Source organism: Chiloscyllium plagiosum, unplaced genomic scaffold, assembly GCF_037043375.1.
Source record: "Chiloscyllium plagiosum isolate Xiang-an unplaced genomic scaffold, Cpla_swu_hap1 HiC_scaffold_48, whole genome shotgun sequence".
Lineage (NCBI taxonomy): Eukaryota > Metazoa > Chordata > Chondrichthyes > Orectolobiformes > Hemiscylliidae > Chiloscyllium > Chiloscyllium plagiosum.
In genome coordinates this window covers 16577795-16600778 of record NW_028270186.1, presented here as the reverse complement: position 1 = coordinate 16600778, position 22984 = coordinate 16577795, and the positions used below count along the sequence as shown (strand labels likewise).

At 42.0% G+C, this 22984-nt stretch overlaps 1 protein-coding gene across 2 annotated transcripts in view; it reads left to right on the top strand.

Annotated features, from left to right (window-relative positions):
* cnnm3 (cyclin and CBS domain divalent metal cation transport mediator 3) overlaps nucleotides 1-22984 on the top strand; it is a 48452-nt gene that overhangs the window by 7930 nt on the left and 17538 nt on the right. Inside the window, exons 3-10 of one of the 2 annotated variants that reach the window (XR_006309941.2) lie at nucleotides 2886-3038; nucleotides 3787-3956; nucleotides 5152-5248; nucleotides 6994-7139; nucleotides 7606-7741; nucleotides 8790-8908; nucleotides 15933-16006; nucleotides 17955-18011. Coding sequence is in view for 1 of the 2 variants with exons in the window: in XM_043681599.2 (XP_043537534.2) it covers nucleotides 2886-3038; nucleotides 3787-3956; nucleotides 5152-5248; nucleotides 6994-7139; nucleotides 7606-7741; nucleotides 8790-8851 (764 nt within the window). In the remaining variant the exon portion in view is untranslated. Of the gene's footprint in view, nucleotides 1-2885; nucleotides 3039-3786; nucleotides 3957-5151; nucleotides 5249-6993; nucleotides 7140-7605; nucleotides 7742-8789; nucleotides 13219-15932; nucleotides 16007-17954; nucleotides 18012-22984 lie in introns of those variants that run through there. The other variant, XM_043681599.2, reaches the window with a different exon arrangement.

Genomic DNA, 22984 nt, shown 5'->3' with positions numbered 1-22984 from the left:
TCATATACCCATCCAAATGCCTCTTAAATGTTGCAATTATACCAGCCCCCTTCACTTCCTCTGACAGCTCATTCCATACACGTACCACCCTCTGCGTGAAAAAGTTGCTCCTTAGGTCTCTTTTGTATCTTTCCCTTCTCACCCTAAACCTATGCCCCTCTAGTTCTGGACTCCCTGAACCCAGGGAAAAGACTTTGCCTATTTATCGTATCCATGCCCCCTAATGATTTTATAATCCTCTATAAGGTCACCCCTCAGCCTCCAACGCTCCAGGGAAACCAGCCCCAGCCTGTTCAGCCTCTCCCTGTAGCTCAAATCCTCCAATCCTGGCAACATCCTTGTAAATCTTTTCTGAACCCTTTCAAGTTTCACAACATCTTTCCGATAGGAAGGAGACCAGAATTGCACACAATATTCCAACAGTGGCCTAACCAACATCCTGTACAGCCGCAACATGACCTCCCTACTCCTGTACTTAATACTCTGACCAATAAAGGAAAGCATATCAAACGCCTTCTTCACTATCCTATCTACCTGCGACTCCACTTTCAAGGAGCTATGAAACTGGTCTCTCTCTTCAGCAACACTCCCTAGGACCTTATCATTAAGTGTATGAGTCCTGCTAAGATTTGCTTTCCCAAAATGTAGCACCTTGCATTTATCTAAATTAAACTCCATCTACCACTTCTCAGCCCCTTGGTCCGTTGGTCAAGATCCTGTTCTGATCTGAGGTAACCCTCTTCGCTGTCCACTGCACCTCTAATTTTGGTGTCATCTGCAAACTTAGAGGCTGTGATACTTATTCTCGCATCCAAATCATTTATGTAAATGACAAAATGTAGAGGACCCAGCACCGATCCTTGTGGCACTCCATTGGTCAGAGGCCTGATGGCTTTTACAATTCGGAGTCGTCTCACCAATTCCCTTCTCAGAAGGATTATTCAGCATTTCGGTACAGGGACTGACCATTCTGTTTTAGCAACCTGGTGCCAATGTTTATGCTCCACATAAATGCCCTCCCTCTCTTTTTCTCACCCAGTCAACATATCCTTTTTCTGTCTGTCTTGTTGATCTATCTTTCCTTTAAATGCATCTCTGCTGTTGACCTCAAATGTTCCCTGTGCGTTGACACATTCCAACCATTTGTCTTGAAATCCCGATTGGATTTCTTTGTGAACATAATTGATTTAAGGCTGCTGATTCTGGTATCGCCTGCTTTTGGAAATTTTCCTGTATCAGCCCACTCAAAATCACCTACGATCTTAAAGAACTCAATCAAACGGGAACCCCCTTCTGTGCACCTTTTCCTCATGTATATGACTTCTCAGTTCTTGGACTATTAGAGTACATTTTTTGCCTTTTGGTGCCTTCCAAATTCTTTTCTATAGCACACCCTACTTGTGCCATTTAACCGAGGTTATATACGTGATTAATATGACTTGCTGCTTTACCTGTGATTAAAATGTAACACTAGTGTTGATTCACCATTAAGGACTTGCTGTAAGCACAGGGTGGATCAATTTCCTTCTGCTACTTTGTTGTGAAATAAAAGAAAAATTGATGTTCATTCATGGGAGATGGGTGCTACTGGCAAGAGACCCATTTATTGCTCTCGTTCCCCTCGAGAAGGTGCAGGGGAAACCACTACCTTGAAGACTCTTCACCTAATTTTTACAGCGCAATGGTCGACCATTTGGCCCACTATGACGACCCTGGTTCTCTGAAACTACCTGTCTCTGTGTGTCATTCCCCGTCTTCTCCCTGTAATCCTGCACGGTTTTCCTCTCTAAATGACTGTATCGTTCCTTCCAGAAAGCCCCAGTTGAGCCTGCATTCTGCAGTAGCATATTCCGATCCTGGCCACTTGTGAAAAAGGGTTTTCCTCGATCATTTTTGTTAATTGCCTCAGGAGTTGGTTAGCTCAGTTGGCTGGATGGCTGCTTTGTGATACAGAGCAATGCCGACAAAGTAGTTTCATTTCCTGCACAGGCTGATATTACCATGAGGGACTCGCCTTTTCAACCTCTTCCCCTCGCCTGAGCATTGTGACCCTCAGGTTAAATAACTACCAGTCATGTCTTTCTAATGGTAGCATAATGTTTCTTAAAAGACAGGTGAACCACGTTGGTTTTGAATGATAGCTGATAGTTACAACATCGACACCAATTTCAGTGCAAGTCTATCATTCCTTAAATGTGGACAGCACTCGCTGTTCCAGATGTGGTCTCATCAAAGCCCTGTAGTTTTGCAGCCTGACTTTGTTGATTCCAGTCCATTAGCAATTGAGACTAAAGTGCCATTTGCCTTTGCAATTGATCACTGTACCTGCTCAATAATGTTCTGCCTTTTGAGAGAACGCCACCTAGCTTCAGACTTCTTGAGGGAGGGCACAGAAATCAGTTAGACAGCGTTGTCACTCTATGCAGTAATATTGATTTCTTCCCAGCAAAGACATGAGAAATCAAAGCTGAGAAAAGACCCTTTAGAGTACAAAGACTATCCCTCTTGTTGTTTCTTTAACAATATCTCGTTCCCAACTGTTGTGCTTTTCCAAGAATGTTGTGCTCCCTCAGTCCTCCCCCTCTGATGCAGTACTTCTGCAGTACAGGTATTGCATCTCCAACAGTGCAGAACGTCCTCAGTACTGATCATCTAAGTCATGGAGAGTAGTCTTCCGGCACATGCTGGAAGATGCAAGTGAGCTTCATGATGCTTTTTTCGTTGCAGTCTCACTCGAAGAATGATTTACATTTCAAATGGGGATTGACCTGTGCTACTTTGCTGAGATGGTGGCGGAGGATTGAATTTAAGCCAATTGTAAGTGACTCAAAGAATCTCAATCAGAGATGACAGTTGTTTTTTCAAATTTCCTGTTCCTTTCACAGTGGAGAATAAGGTGAAGAAAAAGCCTGCTCCCATCAGCACTTCTATTGAACGCAAGAAGGAAGATGTCTCGTTTTTTAAGGTGCCTGATATCGATCTAAAGGGAAAGATTTCACCCCAGCTTTTACTAGCAACTCAGCGTTTCTTATCCAGAGGTAGGGAGACAGTTACTGCTGGGAAAAGGCTGGGGTTGTGAGAGGGATGGTAGAGGCTAAGTGTCTTTGGTTCCTCTCCAAAATGTGTCTTGTAATGTGCAATGTTTTTCTGAAGAGAGAGAAAACCGTGAGTTTGAAGCTACTAAGTTGACAGACTCTTGTTTTTAGCTTGGTGAAAGTGGTTAGGGGAGGTCAGTGCTGCACTGAAATTTAGAGTACAATCTAATGTTGGCTGACAGTTTTAAGACTGAAATCTTGCTTGGCTGAATTTGGACTCTGTGTGTTTCTAGGGAGCACTGGGACGGGTTAACCCTAGAGTGTAGTACTAGAGGGAAGGTGGCTATAACTGAGTGGGAACTGGGGTAAGGAATGAATTATGTACGTACTAAAGAAAGTATATTGTGTGATCTTGCTCCCACGTTAATGCAGAAGTCCTGAATAATAGCAGCAACGTTGATGTATTCACACTGTGCCAATGTGATTTTGTATTTAAATACTAACATGCGTAATGAGCCATTTACTGATGGAGAAAGAGTCCAGGGCCTGCCTTTGGGTGTTCATGTGGGATTATAAAATCAGAGTCTGTTTTCTTCACACCACTCTCCACCTTGCCCCCAAGGAAAGAATCCCAACTACATTAACTTTCAGCTACTCTGAACTACATCACTCCGGTACGATAGCGTATCTGAGCGGGTTACTTTTGAGCTTGTTGCTATACTGCTATAACGACCGCAGGTTGTGTTTGCAGAAGTGGAGTTATTCAGCCCCTCGCGGGTCTCTGAGAGCGTTCTTCTCCATCTACTCAAACACCCCAGTGTCAACCAGGAGGTGAAGTTCAACGAAAATCACAAGATGGCTCCGGAGCATTACCTGTACCAGCGGAATCAGCCAGTTGACTACTTCATTCTGGTGTTGCAGGTACGTGTTCATTCTGATGCTTCTCCTGGACACGAAATCCCTACCTTTTGACTTTCACTTGGGAGTGCCCCTTCACCCGAGTCATCTGGATACATTTCAAGGGAAACTGGACAGGTAGCTGTGAGTAAAGGGAATAGAAGGTTGCATGAATAGAAGAGGGGAGGAAAGCTAAGAGGAGACCCAAGGAGCAGATGGTGAAGTAGTACTAATATCACTGCACTCGAGATCCAGAAGCCCAGGTGAATGCGTTGGGATTACAGATTCAAATCCGACTTGTCAGACATTTAAATTTGGTGAATTGACAAAACCTGAAATCTAAAGCTAATGGCGATCATTACAACTGTGATAAATTATTGTTAATAATAATGAAAATGTTACTGTTCATCAGAGGACTCGTAACACTTGGGGGGAAGGGCAACAGAGGTGCAGGGACTCTGCATTGAAAACTTTGGGCTCTGATATTTACAATGCCTGTGGAGAACTTTGCCTGAAGTATAAAGTCAGACTCTGTCTGCCCACTTTACTGTACTGTCATGCTGCCACTCTGTTCAGAGGTGTCAGTGCAAAAACTGGCCTGACACTTGAATGCACTGCTTCACCTTTTGGGGATGCCATCTTTCACATGAACCATTCACTGTAGGTAGATTGGTGAGGCAGCCCTGAAGGATCCTGACTTGTTCTGGAAAGGACTGGAGGGGCCAAATGGCCGAATCCTGCTCTTATTTGCTTCTGTCCCAAGGCACTATTTCAAAGAAAAACAAAGTCATTCTCCCAGTGTCCTGGTTGATATGCACATGCAAAACAATGTGACTTAGAAAGAGTTGATATGGTTCTTACTGCAGTGCTGATTGTGGGAACGTGCTGTGTGTAAATTGGCTGCAGCAGTTCTGACGCAACAAAACATCTCAAATATTTGTCAACAGTAGAGCATATTACAGACTTTGTTGGTGAAGATACATAGCTGAATCCTGATGACTCAGCATGGTTGTTCTGTGACATGGCTCATGTTAGTAATATTGCAATCTTTTTACTTGTTAACACCATGGAACCTTTTTCAATATTTCTCTTGCTTTTATTCTTCAGATGTGTCTTATGTCAACATCTGCCTTGACAGGTAGTGCTGTGTTATGCAAAGTGTTGTTGCATTCTTGTTACAATCAGTAACAACGCATTGTAAATCTGCTCTTGAAAACAGGGACGAGTGGAGGTGGAGATTGGTAAAGAGGGTTTGAAGTTCGAAAACGGAGCCTTTACCTACTATGGTGTCTCTGCACTAACTACCCCATCCTCTGGTAGGAATTTATGCTTTGCTTATTTCTATTTGTTCTCCACAGTCCTGGCAAACTTTACTTCGCATTTCACTGATGTGTATGCAAACAGCTTGAATGTGTTTAAGAGTTGTTATCCACATTGATTCTTTGCAGTGTTAGCAAGAGGATGGAGATAGTTGTTGGAAGGGATAAGAATGGGAGTGCAAGGTGCTGTGGTGTACCTGTCCTTGATGTAGGCACCAAGGAGAGAGCTTTGCTCTGTATCTAATAGCAAATGTCCTGGCAGTGTTGGGGTCAGTGTAGAGGCAGCTTCACCTGCAGATGAAAGGAGCAGAGGGGGTATTACTCTATATTTAGCTCTCTGTGGTTCCTGTCCTGGGAGTGTTTGATATGGACAGTGTGGAGGCAGCATTACTGCTTTCCACTGTACCTGACTTCGCAGTGTTTGATGGGAACAATGTCAAAGTCGCTTTAGTTTCAAATTAAAGGAGTAGAGGCAGCTTTACTCTGTATCTAAACGTGTGCTGTCCCTGTCCTTGGGGTTGTTTGATGGGAACAATGTGGACAGAGCTTTTATTTCAGCTGAAGAGTAGAGGTTGCTTGACTTGCCACTTAACCCTGTGTTTGATGGGAACAGTGTAGAGAGAACTTTGTCTCTAACCCTGTGCTGTCCCTGTCCTATGGATGTTTCATGAGGTCAGCCTTGAGGCTGTTTTACTTTCAGTTTCAAAGAAATAGTAGGACCTTTGCTGTAACTTTAAAAAAGTAGACGAAGTCTTACTGAGTCTAACTCCTTGCTGACCATGGAGAGTTTGCTCGGGCCAATGTTCAGGAAACTTTACCTTCAGTTTAAAAAACCAGAGGAAGCTTTACTCTACCTAACCCCATGCTGTCCGTGTATGGGAGTGTTTGATGGGAGCTTTACTTTCAATTTAGTAGAGTCTAGGGAAATGTACTGTGTCCAATCCTGTGCTGTCCCTGTCCTGGGAGCTGTTAATGGGGACATTGTGGAGGCAGCTTTACTTGCGGTTTAAAAGCACTGAGGGAGTGTTTGGTTGCGACAGTGTCGAGGAAGCTTTACTTTTTCAGTTTTAAACAGTCGAGGAAAGTTTACACTGAATCCTTACCCTGTGTTGTACCTGAAACAGAAATGGGAATTGCTGGAGAAACTCCGCAGGTCTGGCAGCACCTGTGAAGAGGAAACCAGAGTTAACGTTTCTTCCCGTCCTTTGTGTGTTTTATGGGGGTGGTGCAGTGGATTCATTGCTCTATCTAACTCAGCAGTATACCTGTCCTGAGAGTGTTTGATGGAATGATGGTCTGAGCTGTATAATCTGCAACATTATTTCCAGTGCCTGTGTTTTTAGAGCTCATTCTCCTGGCTAACTATAATTGTATTTAACTCTGCAGATCCATTGCTTGTGGACATTTTATCTCTTGTCTATGAAATGCTGTCACTGATAGCTAAGCACACCAGGTGTGTGACATTTTTACACTGCAATTGACCGACATCAATTATAAATGCAGTGTTGTTTAGAATGGAAAGATAAAGATAATCTTGAATATTTTATTTTAAAGTGGAATTAAATTTCGTCTGCATGCATGGCCCATTTGACTTCTGCACTCTGGTTCCATGACACCTTTTCTTAACTTGCTGTGCATTGTCGAGAGCAAAGGGCTTGTCTGCTTGTTGAAGTTGTTACAGGACTTCTTTAGCTTCTCTGCTGTTCACAACTGTAGTGCTCATTTAACTCTGTTTTTCTCAGTCCACCAGTCACCAGTCTCGAATGTGAAGTGGAGTCGGCGAGACCTGTTCTCCAAGGATCTCCTGGAATCTGGGGAAAGTGCAAACCTTTCCATGTACTGCCCTGATTACACTGTGAGAGCACTAAACGACCTTCAGGTTCTCAAGGTAATGTTGCAGCTAGGAAAGATAAGGAAAAGGGAAAAGTACTGAATGAAACAAAAGTGGAAAATGTTGTGGTTATATAATGGAGTTTGATGGAGAGACGGAGATGGTCAGTTGTCATCTAATAGCAGTGAAACAAGTCAGATTTCTGGTCAAACTCCCCTGTCTGAGGAGTTCTTTCTCATTTTACATACATTCCACTTGTAGAGTTATAGATGGTTTTAAACGGTGTCGTCTTATACATTATGACACACTATATAGGAATAGTGAGGACTTGTATCCAAGTCTTCTGGCTCAAAACAGGGACATTAGTGTGGAGCTCTTTGTTTTTGAATTCTGTATGAAGTCTGCATCTTTTTGGAATGGAGTTTGCATTGCAAGTATTAATTGGAGCAATGTACTAACTTTGCACCTCTACCTGCCACTGTTAAGAAAGGGCATGGACAGACTCTGTTTTGTTTCCCTTCAGGTTACTCGGCTGCAGTATTTAAATGCGATTATGGCCTCGAGAATACACAATTCTTCACTGTCGCCAGATACATTTGAACTCAAAGTGATTCCCAGCAGTCAAGCAAAGTTGCTCAAAGACCAAAACTCCTCCAGAAGTGAGTGATTTGTTTTGATGCAATGGCCTTCATAGTTTGGAGGCTGATCAAAAGAGGCTGATTCGGAATGAAGGGTTGACTTAAGAAGATTGGCTAAACAGGTCAGGCCTTCATTCATTAGAGTTTAAAAAAATGAGAGCTGAACCTATTGAAACATTGAAGATTCTGAGGGGGCTTGACTGGATAGGTGGTGAGAGAAAACCTCCATGAGTGGGGGCAGACTCAGGGGCATGGTTAGAGAAAGAGGGGATATTGGTTTAAAATTTAAAGAATTTAATCTCATGAGGAAAAGGTAGGGAAGTGGCCCAAGGCTGACAGCTGGCACAGATGTGACTGACCTGATGGCCTTCTCAAGTGCTGTAACATTGCCACAATTGTGGTGTTGGGGAGTCAGTGCAGAAAAGAGTGGGAAGCTAAACCCACTTTCGTGAATTGGGACTTACGAGGAAAGATTGAAAACTGGGGCTTTTCACTTCAGAAAGTAGATGTATTGTCACACTATATGACTATCTTTATTTGACACAAGATTGCTATGAAAATGGAAACGTGTGGAGAGGCTGTCAAGCACTAGAGGCAGTGTTGAAAGGAAGAGACCGCTATAGGAAGTGCATGTGTAAATACTAGAAGTAGTTGTGAAGCCATTGGCACCAGAATTAGAGCAGTTTTTTTCAGTCTTATTTGAGGAACAAATTCTAGTCTGAAATAACAATACCGTCTTATTTGTACTCTCTTGATCCATCCTTCATATTCATTGTCCACTGTAATTTAACTAGTGAGGGGGAAGGCTGAGCATCTGGGGAGTGCTGAAAGTCAATGATGGCAAGCTGTTATACGTTGCTCTCCACTAAGAGAACACTGTAGCGTACCCCTAAGGCCAGTTGGATTTCGAAGAAAGAAAGGAAAAATGGAGCAAAAGAGAGAAAAGATCTGAGATGCTTATCCTCTGGGCTCTGAGTCACTGTCAAATAAGCTGCATGACATCTCAAAACTCACTTGGGGTATCTTTGATGAAAGGTTGACTTTTTTTTTCCCTAATTGTTGTTGTCAGGTACCAGCAGAAGTAAACCACAAAGCGAAGAAGACAGTCCTGAGAGGGATGATGGTGTCTAGCCTAAGAGAATTGGCAAGGGGATTTGGCTCTTGTGTGTCCAAAGCCACACCACTTCAGTAAGCTGCGAATGTACTGTGCTAGTGCCTGGCTGGAGCTATGGCCATCCATTTGCTGGACAAACTAATTTGTTACAAAGTGGGTTTGGGATGGGTTGGAGAAAGGACTTTGTTATTTTTGTAGACTTTGTGCACCAGGAAAAGACTGGCATATGTAATGCTAAGATGACTAACCGTGACTAATTTCTCAGATAGAACTCTTTCTCTGATTTTTAGACTTGGAAGGGTTACAGTTTTAATCAGTTGCAGTATAATAGACAAAAAGGTTTATTATCACTCTCTCCCATGGACAACGAGGTCTACTGCAGTTACTTGAAGACTACAGAATGCAGATGTGTTAAAGCAATATTGAATGTGAATATACCACAGTTCTTTTTAAAATTGTTTTTCACCCCCACACTAAGATGAATGCTATTTATAGTAAAGCCCTGATTGATGAATTCTCTTGAGTTTCTGGTTGTTAGCTTGCAAGCCTTTCAGTCCACGCAAAGTCTTCATTTAAGAAGGAGGAAAAGTCTTGTGTCTCTGCAGGGATTTTTACTATCTCAGGATACATGAAAGTACTTTACACCCATTAAAGTGCTTTTCAAGCATAGTCAGTGGTGTAAGGCTGGCAACGCAGCAGACTGATGCTCACTCAGCAAGATCCTGCAAACTGTAACGTGCGAAGGATTGGATAATCTGCTTTGATGAAGTTGGATGGGCAGTAATTATTGAGTCTGGACAGCAAGTGGTAAGCAGGGGTGGAATCTCCTTTTTATTTTTGCAGTAGTGCTGACAGACCTTTGACATCCCACCTGAGAGAGCAGGATGTGGCCGCTGTTCACTGTTTCATCCAGAAGCTAGGATGTCCAACTTTGCAGCTATGCCCTCAGTACTGGACTGGCTTGTCAGCCTGGATAGTTGTGTGGTTTATGATCTGTGGTTTTTACCTGACCAGATGTCAATAATGTGGCTTGAACTGCAAGTCACCAACACAGCCACTGTCGACTCCCCAGCTCTGCTAACTTTCGGGACATGAGATATTATTGAGCTAAGGACGGAGAGATCTCTGCAGTAGTATCCTTTGTGGTCTGGTGAGGCTCTCTTCAGGGCTGCTTGGTGGATTCTTAAACTAAATGCAATGGGGGAACCAAACATCACAATAACCAGTGCATTCAGGGAACCAGAGGGGAAATTGTTTTAAAAATCAGTTTTGAGATGTAATGATTTCTGCACAACCCTTGCAGGAGAGGCTCTTTGCCACTGACCAGGCACTGTTCATACTCCAACCAGTGCTTTCATATTTATTCACCTTCTGTCCAGAACTGAATTCCTGATTCAGCTGGTTTGAAATTCTGCATGACTGCCAATCAATTCTTAAGAGATAAGGAAAGGTCAAGCATGAGGTAGGATCTTTGGGCCACGAGTTCATTACATTCAGTAATCTGGACCCGAGATGTATCTTGTGTTCCTTTTGGATGGAGCTGAATGATTAGCACACATTATCCCTTGACAAGAACTCTTTAAAAATTGTTGTGTCCAAACTTCTATTGGCTAGACTGCCTGATCCAAACCCTCTGGATCTTCGTTTATGATCTGTCTGACAGGGCTGGTGCAAGCCTTCAGAGTTGATGCTGTTCTCAGCATCATGGGTGTCTGGAAAGGGAAGGTGAATAAACATGGCTTGGAAGTTCCCCTAGGAAGGAAGGAGATTGCATTAATTTTGTCACCTCAGAAGCAATTAACAAGCTTCACGGACTGTGAGGCACCTTTGAAATGTAGTTACTGATTCGGTTTTAAAAATACCAGCTGATCCATGTGGAGAAATATCTGGTAAAAACATGAAGTGACTATGAGCATATCTTTTTGAGGGGTAAAACTTGGCCAAAACCTAAGCGAGCAATCTCACAGCTCTTCAGAATTAACCCACATCCAAGATCTTTTGCATCAACTTTGGAGAATGGATGGGCACCTCTGTTTGATGACAACTGCGAAGGTGCAACACTCCTTTCCTGCTGCATTGAAATGTTGTTCAAGATTATCAGGCTTGCGTTCTCTAGAGTAGCACATGAACTGACAAGCTACCTAAATTCACATTCACCTCTTCCATTACACGGAGAGCATGTATAACACGATGATGTTGGAGCAAGTGTTTTCATCAAATGCTGTATCCTGTACTTGACTTTCTTTGAGAGAAGATCCTGGAACTACCCAGCTCGATGTATTTGGACTTAAGGGCATGCACCTGGTTTGTATCACTGAATACTACAACGTATTGATTCATCTTTCAGAGAAGCCTAAACCTACACACTACCATGTGCTTCAGTTAAAGTTGGGCTTGAGTTGCTAAATGTAAAGTATTTTTACCACACAAGTGATAGCCAATTACCATGCCATTGCCACCGCTGAATCCTGTCAAATGTTGTCCTGTGGGTTATTATTGAGCAGAAACCGAACTGGGCTCGTCATTTAAGTATTGTGGTTACAAGAGCAGGTCAGAAGCTTGGTATTTTGCAAGTGAAATAAACCCTGGAATTGGCCGGGTTATTGTTAAATACCCAAGTGACTTGCTGATGTCCTTCAGGGTAGGATCTATCTCCCTTACCTGGCCTTCGTCATGTTTGACACTCTTCCCCTCTGAAATGCTTACAGTGTGCTTGCTTGAAGAAGAAGAGCCCCTGATGCATGAATTAAAGTGCAATCTTTTAAATGAGAAATAACCGGAGATGGACCCAGAGTTCATTAATGCCTCAGGCTGGTCATGGAGAGCATTTGTTTTGCAGAATGATTTGATCTTCTAATTTCTGGTGAGCTTTTGACAGTTGTTTCTCTGACTGCCATTACTGAACTGTTCTGAAAGAGGAAACCTAGCTGCAGTAAGAGCTCCAGTTTAATTTGAGTGGTTTTGGTGGACTGCTAGCTCGAAAGAGGCAAATATATTGTTTGTGAGAGGGGAGAGAAGCTGGATTCAACCTTGCTGCTGTAACCCAGGCCAGAGAGAGGGCTAAAATACTGCACTGATCCTTGACTTGTGTCCCTTCATCTCTTGCTCCCAACAAGGGAAATTTGAACTCCTGTCTGAAGTCATCGCTGACTTAAACCCTCGTGCGAGAAAGCACCTGGGTGTTTGTGAGGAACTAGCACTTGATAATCACCTTGGATGGTCACTTGCTGTCTGATATGTTTCTCTGAAGACTTTTGCCATCTTTTCGTCATGCATGCAGTGTACTCCTTGGTGAGGGCAGGTGTGTAGACCATGATCAAATCTTGCATCTTTTTAATCAGATTTTCTGCAGCATGTGCCAAGTCCACCTGCAGCACGCAAATTGTAAACATGCATACCTGCTCTCCTTGTCTTTCGTGGGTGTTGGTACAACCAAGAGAAGTTCTAGTTCTGACACAAACCGAGAAGTTGCATGTTCCATCTCCACTTTGTCCTGTGCAAGCTGGCTTCAGGTGGGCTATGTGGTGGGATTGCTACAATCAGCCTCAATTCTCTGGGAAGGGGAATCAGAAATTCACCCGGGTGTTTCATCTCCTGACTGCTTTGAGTGAGTGTGAGGATGCGATATACCTCTGCAGTAAAGTCCCACGCTCAAACAGCCTCACTAAAGAATGGCCAGCCAGATGGGGTGCAAGAAGCTGAGTTCAGCAACTGACAGGAAGGATGGAAACCAAGAAAATGCAAAAATGCAAATCCTGCATGATAGCCTATCACGACTCTCACAGATGAAAGTAGAACTAGAATGTGATGAGGCACATCCAGTTACTTTCTTATCTCACCTTTGCTTTTGATCTGATTCTGTCTGTCTCTTGCTGATCCTTCCCTCTTCTGTTAGTCTGCAGTGTTTCACTGTTGCTTGCATTAAAAAGCACACTGTCTAAAACTACATCAGAAGTAATTTATAAAAACTCTGTTTTACCAAAGAGTCTAGCAAGAAATGTAAGTGCCAATAATTCAGCCAAAATCAGACTAGTGCTTGTTCAAAACACGGTTGTTTTCCCAGTATATCTATGAGGTTCTGAATCTAGAAGCAATCATCAGGTTTCAGACAAATGATTTTGAGGGTTACTTTGTGCACTTGTGTTTTATATACAAACAAATGTATTAAAATTGTGTAGCTTCTGGTACATATTTTTAATCACATTCCAGGTAAATATTTTTTAATCATTGCAATTAAAAGGTACCTCTCATTTGTATGTACATTTATATTGTAATATTGCAGATATATATTTAAGAGAAATGGGTCTGTATTGTGTTGTATTGTACTGATGGAGCTGTTGCGTTAGATTGCAGGTCAGTTTAATAAATTTTTAAAAACCTCCAAGTGAGTGCAGTGTATACTGCAGCGGCACCAGCTTGCAGTCTGAATTCACCTCCCTCAAAAACTGCTCGATGATTGAGAGTTTGTCTTCTCTTGAGGCTGATGTTTGAAGCTTTATTCTTTAATCCTTTTATGTCCAGCCCTTTGTGTTGTGTGCTGTCAAAGGGTGCATTTAAGAATTGAATGTACACGCATGCATATTGTATAATTTTTAACTTGTTTTTGCCTATTTCTTGCCTTCATGGGTGTCAGCACTGCAGCTTCTTACTTCCTCATCTGAGTACACCTATGTGTAGGCAGATTTACTTGACCATATTTGGCAAATCATCTGTTACAACTGAGTATATTGAATGTTCACCAATTTGCTTCCTTTTGGGAGGGGAAGGGGGGAGAAGCAGTGAGTAATGGAAATGCAGGTTGATCTCCGACCACCTTACCCAAGCAGTAGATCTCACTGTTGCCAGTTAAGGTAAGTTGGCACAGTTAAGATGTAGATATTTTGTCCTTGGATATCTGTTTGACTACTAAGGGTGGGATATCTGTACCAGGTCTTTGTTGGATCTCTGGAGGCAGTGATACTTGAATCTGCATACTGCGCAGACTTTCTGCTCTCTCACTCATTCCACATGTCATGAAGGGGCTCATCTTTCACAAGTATACATTGTTAAACGCTACCACCCTTGCTGCACACCTCTAAGGCAGTCAGTTACCGGCCACTTTCCAATCCGCTCCTACTTTCCCTCTTTCTCGATCTTTGCAGTGGGTTTTGCATTTGACTTTGGAATGTTCTGAGGTTGTAAAAGGTGATTTGTATAGATGCAGTTTTATTTCTCATTTACCATAGGTCTGCTGTGTCTTGCATTCAAACAACAAATTATGACAGTATCAAATGCTAGTGCAACTGAATTAATTGCTGCTGTAATCGACTGAAATTGGAGCATTGGTACCCCTTCAAAACAATGTAAGCAATTCCTGAAGTCCAGTATGGCAATCCGTTCTTGGGAAGGATGTAGTTAAAGCCTGGTTACCCACCTCGAACTGTAGTACTTTGTTCAGCATTGGAGGTTTACTCTTCCAAGTCATCTTCAGTTTTTTAACTTTATTGAGTTCTTTTTAAATGGGTGAAAAGAGTAGGAGGAGGCAGGTAACTTCACGGTACTGTTCTACCATTCTGTTGTATTATATCTGTAATCCAACCCCATAATCCACAGTGTCACCTTTTGAGTGACTTCCACATGTGTATCTACCCAACTTGCTTCGTCAACTCTGTTGCTTGATCTCAACTGAAGTGAGTCAGACGTGATTATTGTTCAACAAACCTGGACTTCATATTCTCCAAGTCAGAATTGACCTTGACCTTGAGAATGTTCCCGAGTTATTTTCACTGCCCCGCTCAGAAGGGTTTATCCCTTCTCACCTCTTGTTTTTCAGTAGACATGATAACAATCTTTTAATATATATAACACTAATCACATTTGTAAAAAACACTGAATGATTGTGATCATTCTGCAATTTCCACCCTTCTCTCCATAACCCAGGATCAACTCATTCAGCATGTGTGACCTTGTTATCCTCAAAGTAATTCTCAAATCATATTTTGAGTTTAACCATTATTTCAATTTCCTCTCTTTACCAATAAGTCCAGGTAAGTCTTTTAAGTGATTAAATATGGATTTTCTTGACTTAAAACTATGACCTTCAAATCAGGTGGAATATCTTGTTTAAATAGGGAACTGCTTGGTAGTGGCAGATACCTGTCAATCAGCTGAAAGCATTTTGTTCATTCGATGCTTTTTATTGAAGCAGGAACATAAACTAACTGGCGATTCATCTAAGCTTTAAGGAAGGGGGATGTTTTTCAAATCACATGGTCAGGAGACTAGGCCTGAGTGAGATCACAGGCCTGAATAACAACGAATTAGGTTAATGAGAGAATTTGATGGATGGAGGAAAGAGCTGCTTTGAGTAAGGATTATTGCAACAAGTGTAGTGTGTTAATTATCAGTTGGATTTAGTAAGATTTACTGATTTTTGTAAGGGTTGTTAAGCTAAGACCAAACAAAATGGAGTTATTAAAATAAACCAAACTGGGAGCCATGTGGGAAGGAAGTTAAGAGAATTAGTCATTGTCAAGAGTTTAGTGGCTTGGTGGTTGAAAGGGAATGGGTGACCAGTGGGGAACATCAGGTAGGTCTTGTAGGAGTTCTCTTAGGTCCTGCTTGCTAATTGGTTTCCTGTTTTGGATTTCATTGAGGGAATTGGTTGCTCAGAGAAGTGTAGTCACACCCAAGGTTGTGGCAGCTTTGCTGTACAGCAGAGAAGATGATGAAAAGAAGAGCAGTAGTGATAAGGGGATTTGTGGTTGTGGAAACAGGTATCTGTAGATGTAACTCCAGAATGGTATATTGCCTCCATAGTGCCAGGCTCAAAGATGCTGCAGAATAGCAGAGTATAAATATATACAAATCCCCGGGTTGCGAGTGGATTCCAATCTTGAGGCTGTTCACAAGTTCGTTTGTATGCAAGTCGGAACTTAATGCAGAACGATGTAAAGGAGCCATTCATAAATAGAGGAAATGGTTGTACGTCAGAGCTTTGAAGTTTCAGCCTCGTATGAGATTGCATTTGTAAATTAGGGACCCCCTGTATACACCTTTCAATGCTGTCAAACACCTGTGCTGTACACTTTTTAACCTTTGCTTTTTTCTGTCTTTCAGAGTCATTCGTTAATTTCCCCAGCTGCTTCTGGGGTAACGTGAACTGCCGGAGATCATGGTCCTCAGTGATTTAGGTAGGAAAGGGCACAGTGGTTCTGAAAGCAGGTTTTAGGAAGCGAGGCACGAGAATCAAAAACAGACCTCTAAAGCAGTAATCTCAGAATTACCGTCACTTCCACGTGCTCGTGAGCCTAGAAATAGGAGAATTGGACAGTTGAATTCCAAGCTGGAAAGCTGATATAAGAAGGAGGGCATCAAGATTTTTCAAGTTCTGGGACGTGTTCTAGGGAAGATGGCCTGGATATTCTATCCCCAGAGCGGGACTAGGATGAATATCCTCACAAGCTAGCGGGTTTAAACTAGGTTGGCAGTGTAGAGGACACATCCCTGTGACAAATTTTTGAGTCCAGGCTGGGAGACAGATAATTATTGGGTGACCATGACAGACAAGAAAAGCGAAGGTTAGAACATGTGCAGTGAGGAGTTTGACAGTGTTAATATGTATATAAACGCAAAGAATATACTAATTTTTTTTTTAAAATGGGGTGGTGTTGCATTATTGACTGAACAATCAATTTCAGCTGTCAGGAGGCATGATACACTCAATGAATCCTCAAATGTAAGTTGAATTCAAATTAAAACAGGGCAGTCACACAACTAGGAGCATATTGGAGACCTCCAAATAATGAACAGAACATTGGGAAGCAAGTATGTAGGCAAATTGATGACCGCAAAAGCAATTCAGCTGTCACAACTGGCTGATTTAACTACCTTAAAATGAACTGTGATACAAGCAGTATGCAAGACATGGAGGCAGAATATTGTCAAACTGCTTTCAAGGGATTTTTTTTTACTGGCATGTAACATTTTGACATGTTCAGCACAGAAACAAACCTTTCAGTCCAATGTGTCCTTGCCAACCAGATGTCTTAAATTAAACTTGTCTCGTTTTTCAGCACTTGGCCCGTATACCTCTAAACTCTTCCTATTCATATACCCGTCCAGGTGCCTTTTAAATGTTATTGCACCAGCATCCTCCACTTTCTCTGTAGCTTAATCCATACATGCACCACCTTTGCAGACAACAGTTGCCCCTCAGGTCCCTTTTAAATCTTTCCCCTTTCACCTTAAACCTATGCCCTCTACCCTGGGCATAAGATCTTTGTCTATTTACCCTATCCATGCTCCTCATGATTTTATAAACCTCTATAAGGTCACCCCTCAGCCTCTGACGCTACAAGGAAAACATCCCCACTCCCTTCAGCCTCTCCATGTAGCTCAAACCCTCCAACCCTCGCAACATCCTTGTAAATCTTTTCTGCACCCTTTCAAGTTTCACAATATCCTTCCTATCACAGGGAGACCAGAATTGTACACAGTATTCCAATAGTGGTCTAACCAATGTCCTGTATTGCCGCAACACAGTCGGAAATGACACTGAGCAAGTGAATGAAGTTGCAGTAAGTGGTCATTTAGGGCTAGAGACCGTGATAAAGTTATATTTAGCATTGTTATGGGGGAAAAAAAAACTCAAGTTCCAAATTTTATGGCGTTCAGAGAAATCTGCCAAAGGTGAACTGGATATAGCTACTTGAAACAAAATCAATAGCGATATTCAAAAACAAGATTCTGTTGGTCCTGTGCAGACATATCAAAATAAAAAAGGTGGTACTGCCAAATCTAGACACCTCACCCCACCCCCCCCCAGCTCTTCAGATATATACAGGATAAGATAAGGCAAGAAAAGAAAGCTTATGACTATCACATGAAGTTCTTTGTGCAGAAAGCCTGGACAAGTATAAAAAGTGAAACAAGAAAGGAAATTAGGAATACAGAATGAAGATAAAATAAAATATTGAATGTTAAAATGAAAAGAAATCCAAAGGTCTTCTATCAGCGCATGAAAACCAGAATATTGAAGGAAAGATCAGGACCTACCAGAAATAATCAAGATAAGTTATTCATAAATGAAGATGATGTGACAGGGTCCTTAATGAGTTCTTTGTCTCTGTCTTCACAAAGGAGCAGGAAGATGCAGACATTCTAGTTGAAGAGGAGCAGTGTGAAATATTAGATAAAGTAAGTATAATGTGAGAAGTACTGACATCCTTGAATGTGGATAAGTCACCAGGGAAAAATGGGTAGCTGTTAAAGGATGCTAGGGAGAAAATACTGGGTGACATATTAGAGAAATGGAGGTCTGTCAATGTCTTTTCATGGTTTAAAACGGAGTGAGAATCCATTCTCAAGATAAATTGTCACTTGGGACCATGCATTGATAAGGATTGTCAGCATGGTTTTCTTCAGCAAAAATCAAGTCTATCTTCCTCAAAAAAAAAACCTCAAATTAGTAACAAGGAGGATTGTTGAGGTAATCTTGCAGCCCACATGGGATAAATGTCCTGGAAGTCAGACCCCATTATTGCACAAGTCCCCACAAATGTGAAATATGACCAGTATAATCACGAGGAAGGTTAGTTCACCTGACTGTGTGACCACTGAGGCATAAAGAAGCTCTCACTATGTTCTGTTAGTGAACAAGAAAACTGAAATATATTTATTTGTAAGAAACATATCCTTTAACAGGTGGCATTATTATGAATTGCAAAGATGCATATTTACACTATACCACCCATAAAATCCAAACACATACATGTTCATTCACAAATAGGTCAGGCAACGTGGACAAGGTAGATAAGTTTATGGTGGGTGGAAAATATAGGCAGAAAATGAATCAAGTTTGTGGATCAAGGGTCCAAATTAAAAGATATGAAATGGGGTGACTTTCTAAGAGTTCTTTCAGTTTTTGGTGGTAATTGTTGTGGACCAGGCCAGACCCCCCTCAAAACCTTTCAAGAAGGTTGCTCAGACCCTAACTTTTCTAGTTTTGTTAAGCAGGTGTTAGGATGGATATTCCAGGAGTGATGCAGTTGGTCAAAACATTCGGTTTGAAACAAAAACGAATTTATTTACATAGTACTGAATGCACCACAAACAAAACAAAGCAGAAAATAGGATAACTTAACTACTTTAAAACCCAGTTGACACTATCACAACTTAATAATGCTGTTCCAAATACTTGCAACATCCTCATAAGCACCCCTTTGGCAAAAAATGTACAATCAAACACAGGTTCTTACCATAGAGATATCAGTGATATACATACAGAGAGGGTCAACCTAGAAATGTCTCTTTGACCAGCAGCCTCAGAAACTGACTGCTTGCTAAAACCAAACCAAACCAAAGAAAAGCTGAGCTGGGAGAACTGGCCACTCCCCTTTCATTCAGAGAATCCTGACAGTGTGGAAACAGGCCATTAGACCCAACAAATCAGCGCTGACCCTTTGAAGAATGTCTCACTCAGTCCCATGTCCCGATTACTTGACATTTCCACTGACTAATGTACCTAACCGACACATCCCTGAATACTATGGGCAATCATTAGCATAGGCAATCACCTAATGTGCGTGTCTTTGGACTGTGGAAGGAAGCACACGCAGACACGGAGAGAATGTGCAAACTCCAAACTGACAGTCACCTGTGGTTGGAATTGAACCCGGATCCCTGGTAATGTGAGGCAGCAATGCTAACCACTGAGCCATCATGTCGCCCATAATTAAGCCTATTGTGCAAGTGTATTTTTTTAAACTTGAAAGCCTCTTGACTAAGGCAGTATCTGTTGGCTGCAATCAAATTGGCCCTAAAACCCACTCAAACCAGCCCTTCTGTGAAGGAGAGTGAGCAAGCAGACTTCCTTCATAGGCTTTTGGACCTCTGAGTTCAGAGCCAAAACTACAACTTAACCAGTCCAAAAGCTGTTGCTGGGCAGTTGCTTTGTATTTCAGTCCAAAAGTACCTGATGCCAGCTCGTCTTGTGCAAATATCAAATCCAGATTCTCCCTGAAATTACATATACTTGTGTAATCAATGAGTAGACACAATGTAGTTGCCCTTTTCCTTTGAGTTGTTAAAAAGAAACAAGTGGATCTTTGTCTGTGACAAAGCATTTCAAATTTCCATTTTCCAGTTTATATTTCAATAACATTATGTCACCGTAAAAATCATAACGTGAATGTTGTCTGTATGAGTTTTAGTAAGCCCATTTGATGAATTCACAAATTGCATACTGGTCAGAAAAGCCCATAGAATACAGGTGAATGTGGTGAGTTGAATCATAATTGGCTCAACAACAGGAAATGTCAGATTACTCTGAAATTTGCAAGTGAGACATATCGGTTAGTTGGTTGGCAGCGAAGAGAATAGCCGTCGATTCCAGAATTGTACCAGTTTTTGGATGGAAGGATGGCAGTTGAAATTCAGTCTGGAGACGTGTGAGGTATTTTATTTGGGGAACGCAAACAGAGCTCGGCAATTCACAATGAATGGGAGGATGTTGAGAAAGGTATAGGAAGTGAGGAACCTTGGCATTCATGTACACTGACCTTTGATGGAATGTCTGCCTTTATTGGACAAGTTATGCAATGCAAAAGCGGGTATGTAATGTTGGAACTGTTTGAAACAGCTGGTAGGTTACAGCTGAAATTACAGGAAAGACATAATTGTATTGGAGAGAGTACAGAGAGGAATGACATGTATGTTGCCCAGGCAAGAGAATTTCACCTATGAGGCATGATTTGATTGGCTGGGAATTTTTCCTCCGAGCAGAGGAGGCTGGGCAAGATGTTACTAAACCTGAAAGGGTTCTGAAAAGGCTTAGAAGGATGTTGCCAGAGTTGAAGGGTTTAAACTACAGGGAGGCTAAATAGGCTGGGGCTTCTTTCCCTGGAGTGTCGGAGGTTGAGGGGTGACTTTTTAGAGGTTTATAAAATTATGACGGGCATGGATTGGGTGAATAGCCGGTGTCTTTTTCCCAGGGTAGGGGACTCCAAAACTAAAGGCATAGGTGAAAGGGGAATTATTTAAAAGGGACTTCAGGGGCAACATTTTCATGTGGAGGGTGATGCATGTACGGAATGAGCTGCCAGAGGAAGTGGTGGGATGTGGGTACAGTTACGACATTAGGAAGGTATCTAGATGTCAGTATGAGTAGGAAGGTTTCAGAGGGATATTGCCCAGATGTTGGCAAATGGAAATAGATCAGTTTAGGATGTCTGATCGGCATGGATGAGATGAACTGATGGGTCTGTTTTCATGCTGCATGACTCTAAAATACTGAGGGACCGATATACAGTAGAGTGAACTAAAATGTCAGTTATCAGGTGCCACAGATTTAAAGTGATTGGTGTACACAATATGGGGTATAAAAGGTACTTGGATTTGCACCTGAAGTGTAGTAATCTGGTAGGCTATGGACCTGGTGCTGGTAGATGGTATTAGATAGGGAGGGGTGTTGCGGGCTAGTATTTCTCTCAGCTGGCACAAGGACAATGGGCTGGATGACCTCTCTCTGTGTTGTAACTTCTTATGGCACTACCTTAAAAATTTTGACCTGTGTAGAGCCTTTTACGACCAACAGATACCCTGAAGCCCTTCACAGCAAGCCTTTTATTAAGGTAGTCCCTGTTGCAATGTAATGAATGTGGTAGCCATCTGCACACAGTCACCTCCCATAAACAACAATGGGGTAGTGATCAGCGGACTTCATTCTTGTGATGTTCATTGGATAATAAATACTGGCCATGATACAGGGTTTAACTCCCCTGCTCCTGTTTGAAGTCGCACATCTGGACAGGGGAATGGAACTGGCGTCATGTTCAGGATTTTGTGCGATCTGCTTACTGGCCCAGTCGAGAACACTTGCATAAAGTCATTGCTCAACAGTCGGTGCTGTCACTTGCACAGACTGAGTCACCAGCAAGTTGACTTCTCCACTGTTACAAAATATCTTCCAAATCCAACCGACAGAACTTGGCATTTTTATCTTTGGATGGATTCTGAGAACTCTGTTGCCAACAACCTCACCTAACTTTGCAGTGAAAGAAATAATGTTAACATTGAGGAATCGCCAGCTTGCACTTATTCAGCTATTACTTGCAGCTGTTTGATATTTGAAATCTGATGTGTTATTGAGTGATTTCTTAAGAAAGATGACTCATAAGTGCCACCCTATACACTCATGGAGTGGTTTTACCCCACAGCTATAATAATTACTGTCAAGGGCAGTGCTGTGAAATCCATTTTTTGTAAATTACTTCAATTTTTGATATCAGACAGCATTCTTCATTGGTAGATCTTTTGAGCATCTGGCTTTGGTTTTCCTTTGTTAGCTTGGCTGAAATCTGGGGCTGTCAGTTGATTTTTTTTTCCATATACAATGGCAATTTCCTCTTCAGATTGCCTTGTTTTTGGGAGGGATTGGGAAACTGCAATAAAAGCAGGATTTTCTCTTGTATATTCTCCCATGGGATGTGGGCATCTCTGGCCAAGCCAGCAATTGTTGTCAGTCCCATTGCAAAGATTACGGTAAGCTGCTGCCATGGCAAGTCGCAGTTCCCCCAGTACCTGTACACTCTGCAGTCATGTTAGGGAGGGAGTTCCAGCATTTTGAGCCAGTGACGGTGAAGGAATGATGCAATAGTTCCTGGATGATGTGTAACACTCAGCTAAGGGAAAGTACACCAAGGTTGTCTGAAAGTGAAAGGGTAGTCGATGGTGGGGTTGAGGGTGTTGAACATTATGGGGACCTCCTTTCTGTTGGAATTCTGAACATGTCTAAGGAGACCTATGTTGTTACTGTCATGACTATATTTGCATCTATAAACTCATCTGCTGATCATTTTTAAGAATAACTTCTAATCCTCATCAAAGTGACCTCTAGTTTACTTAAGACACAAGTGACCAGGTGGTGCGTCGGACTGTAGAGGCAAAAGAAACTTAATGAGTTCCATTGGCACAGCATGAGCCCACATTGAAGTGAACGTAGCAGGATTTTGAGGTTTGTTCGGCACTGAGATTTGATAAAATGCACTTTCTGAACTGTCTGGCTGAATGGATAATCTCTTCTAAGGAAATTTTTTAATTTTGCACATAAATGCACAACGAGACCAGACTAGTCTGAAACTATGCCCCAAGCAAGACCCTATACCTGAACA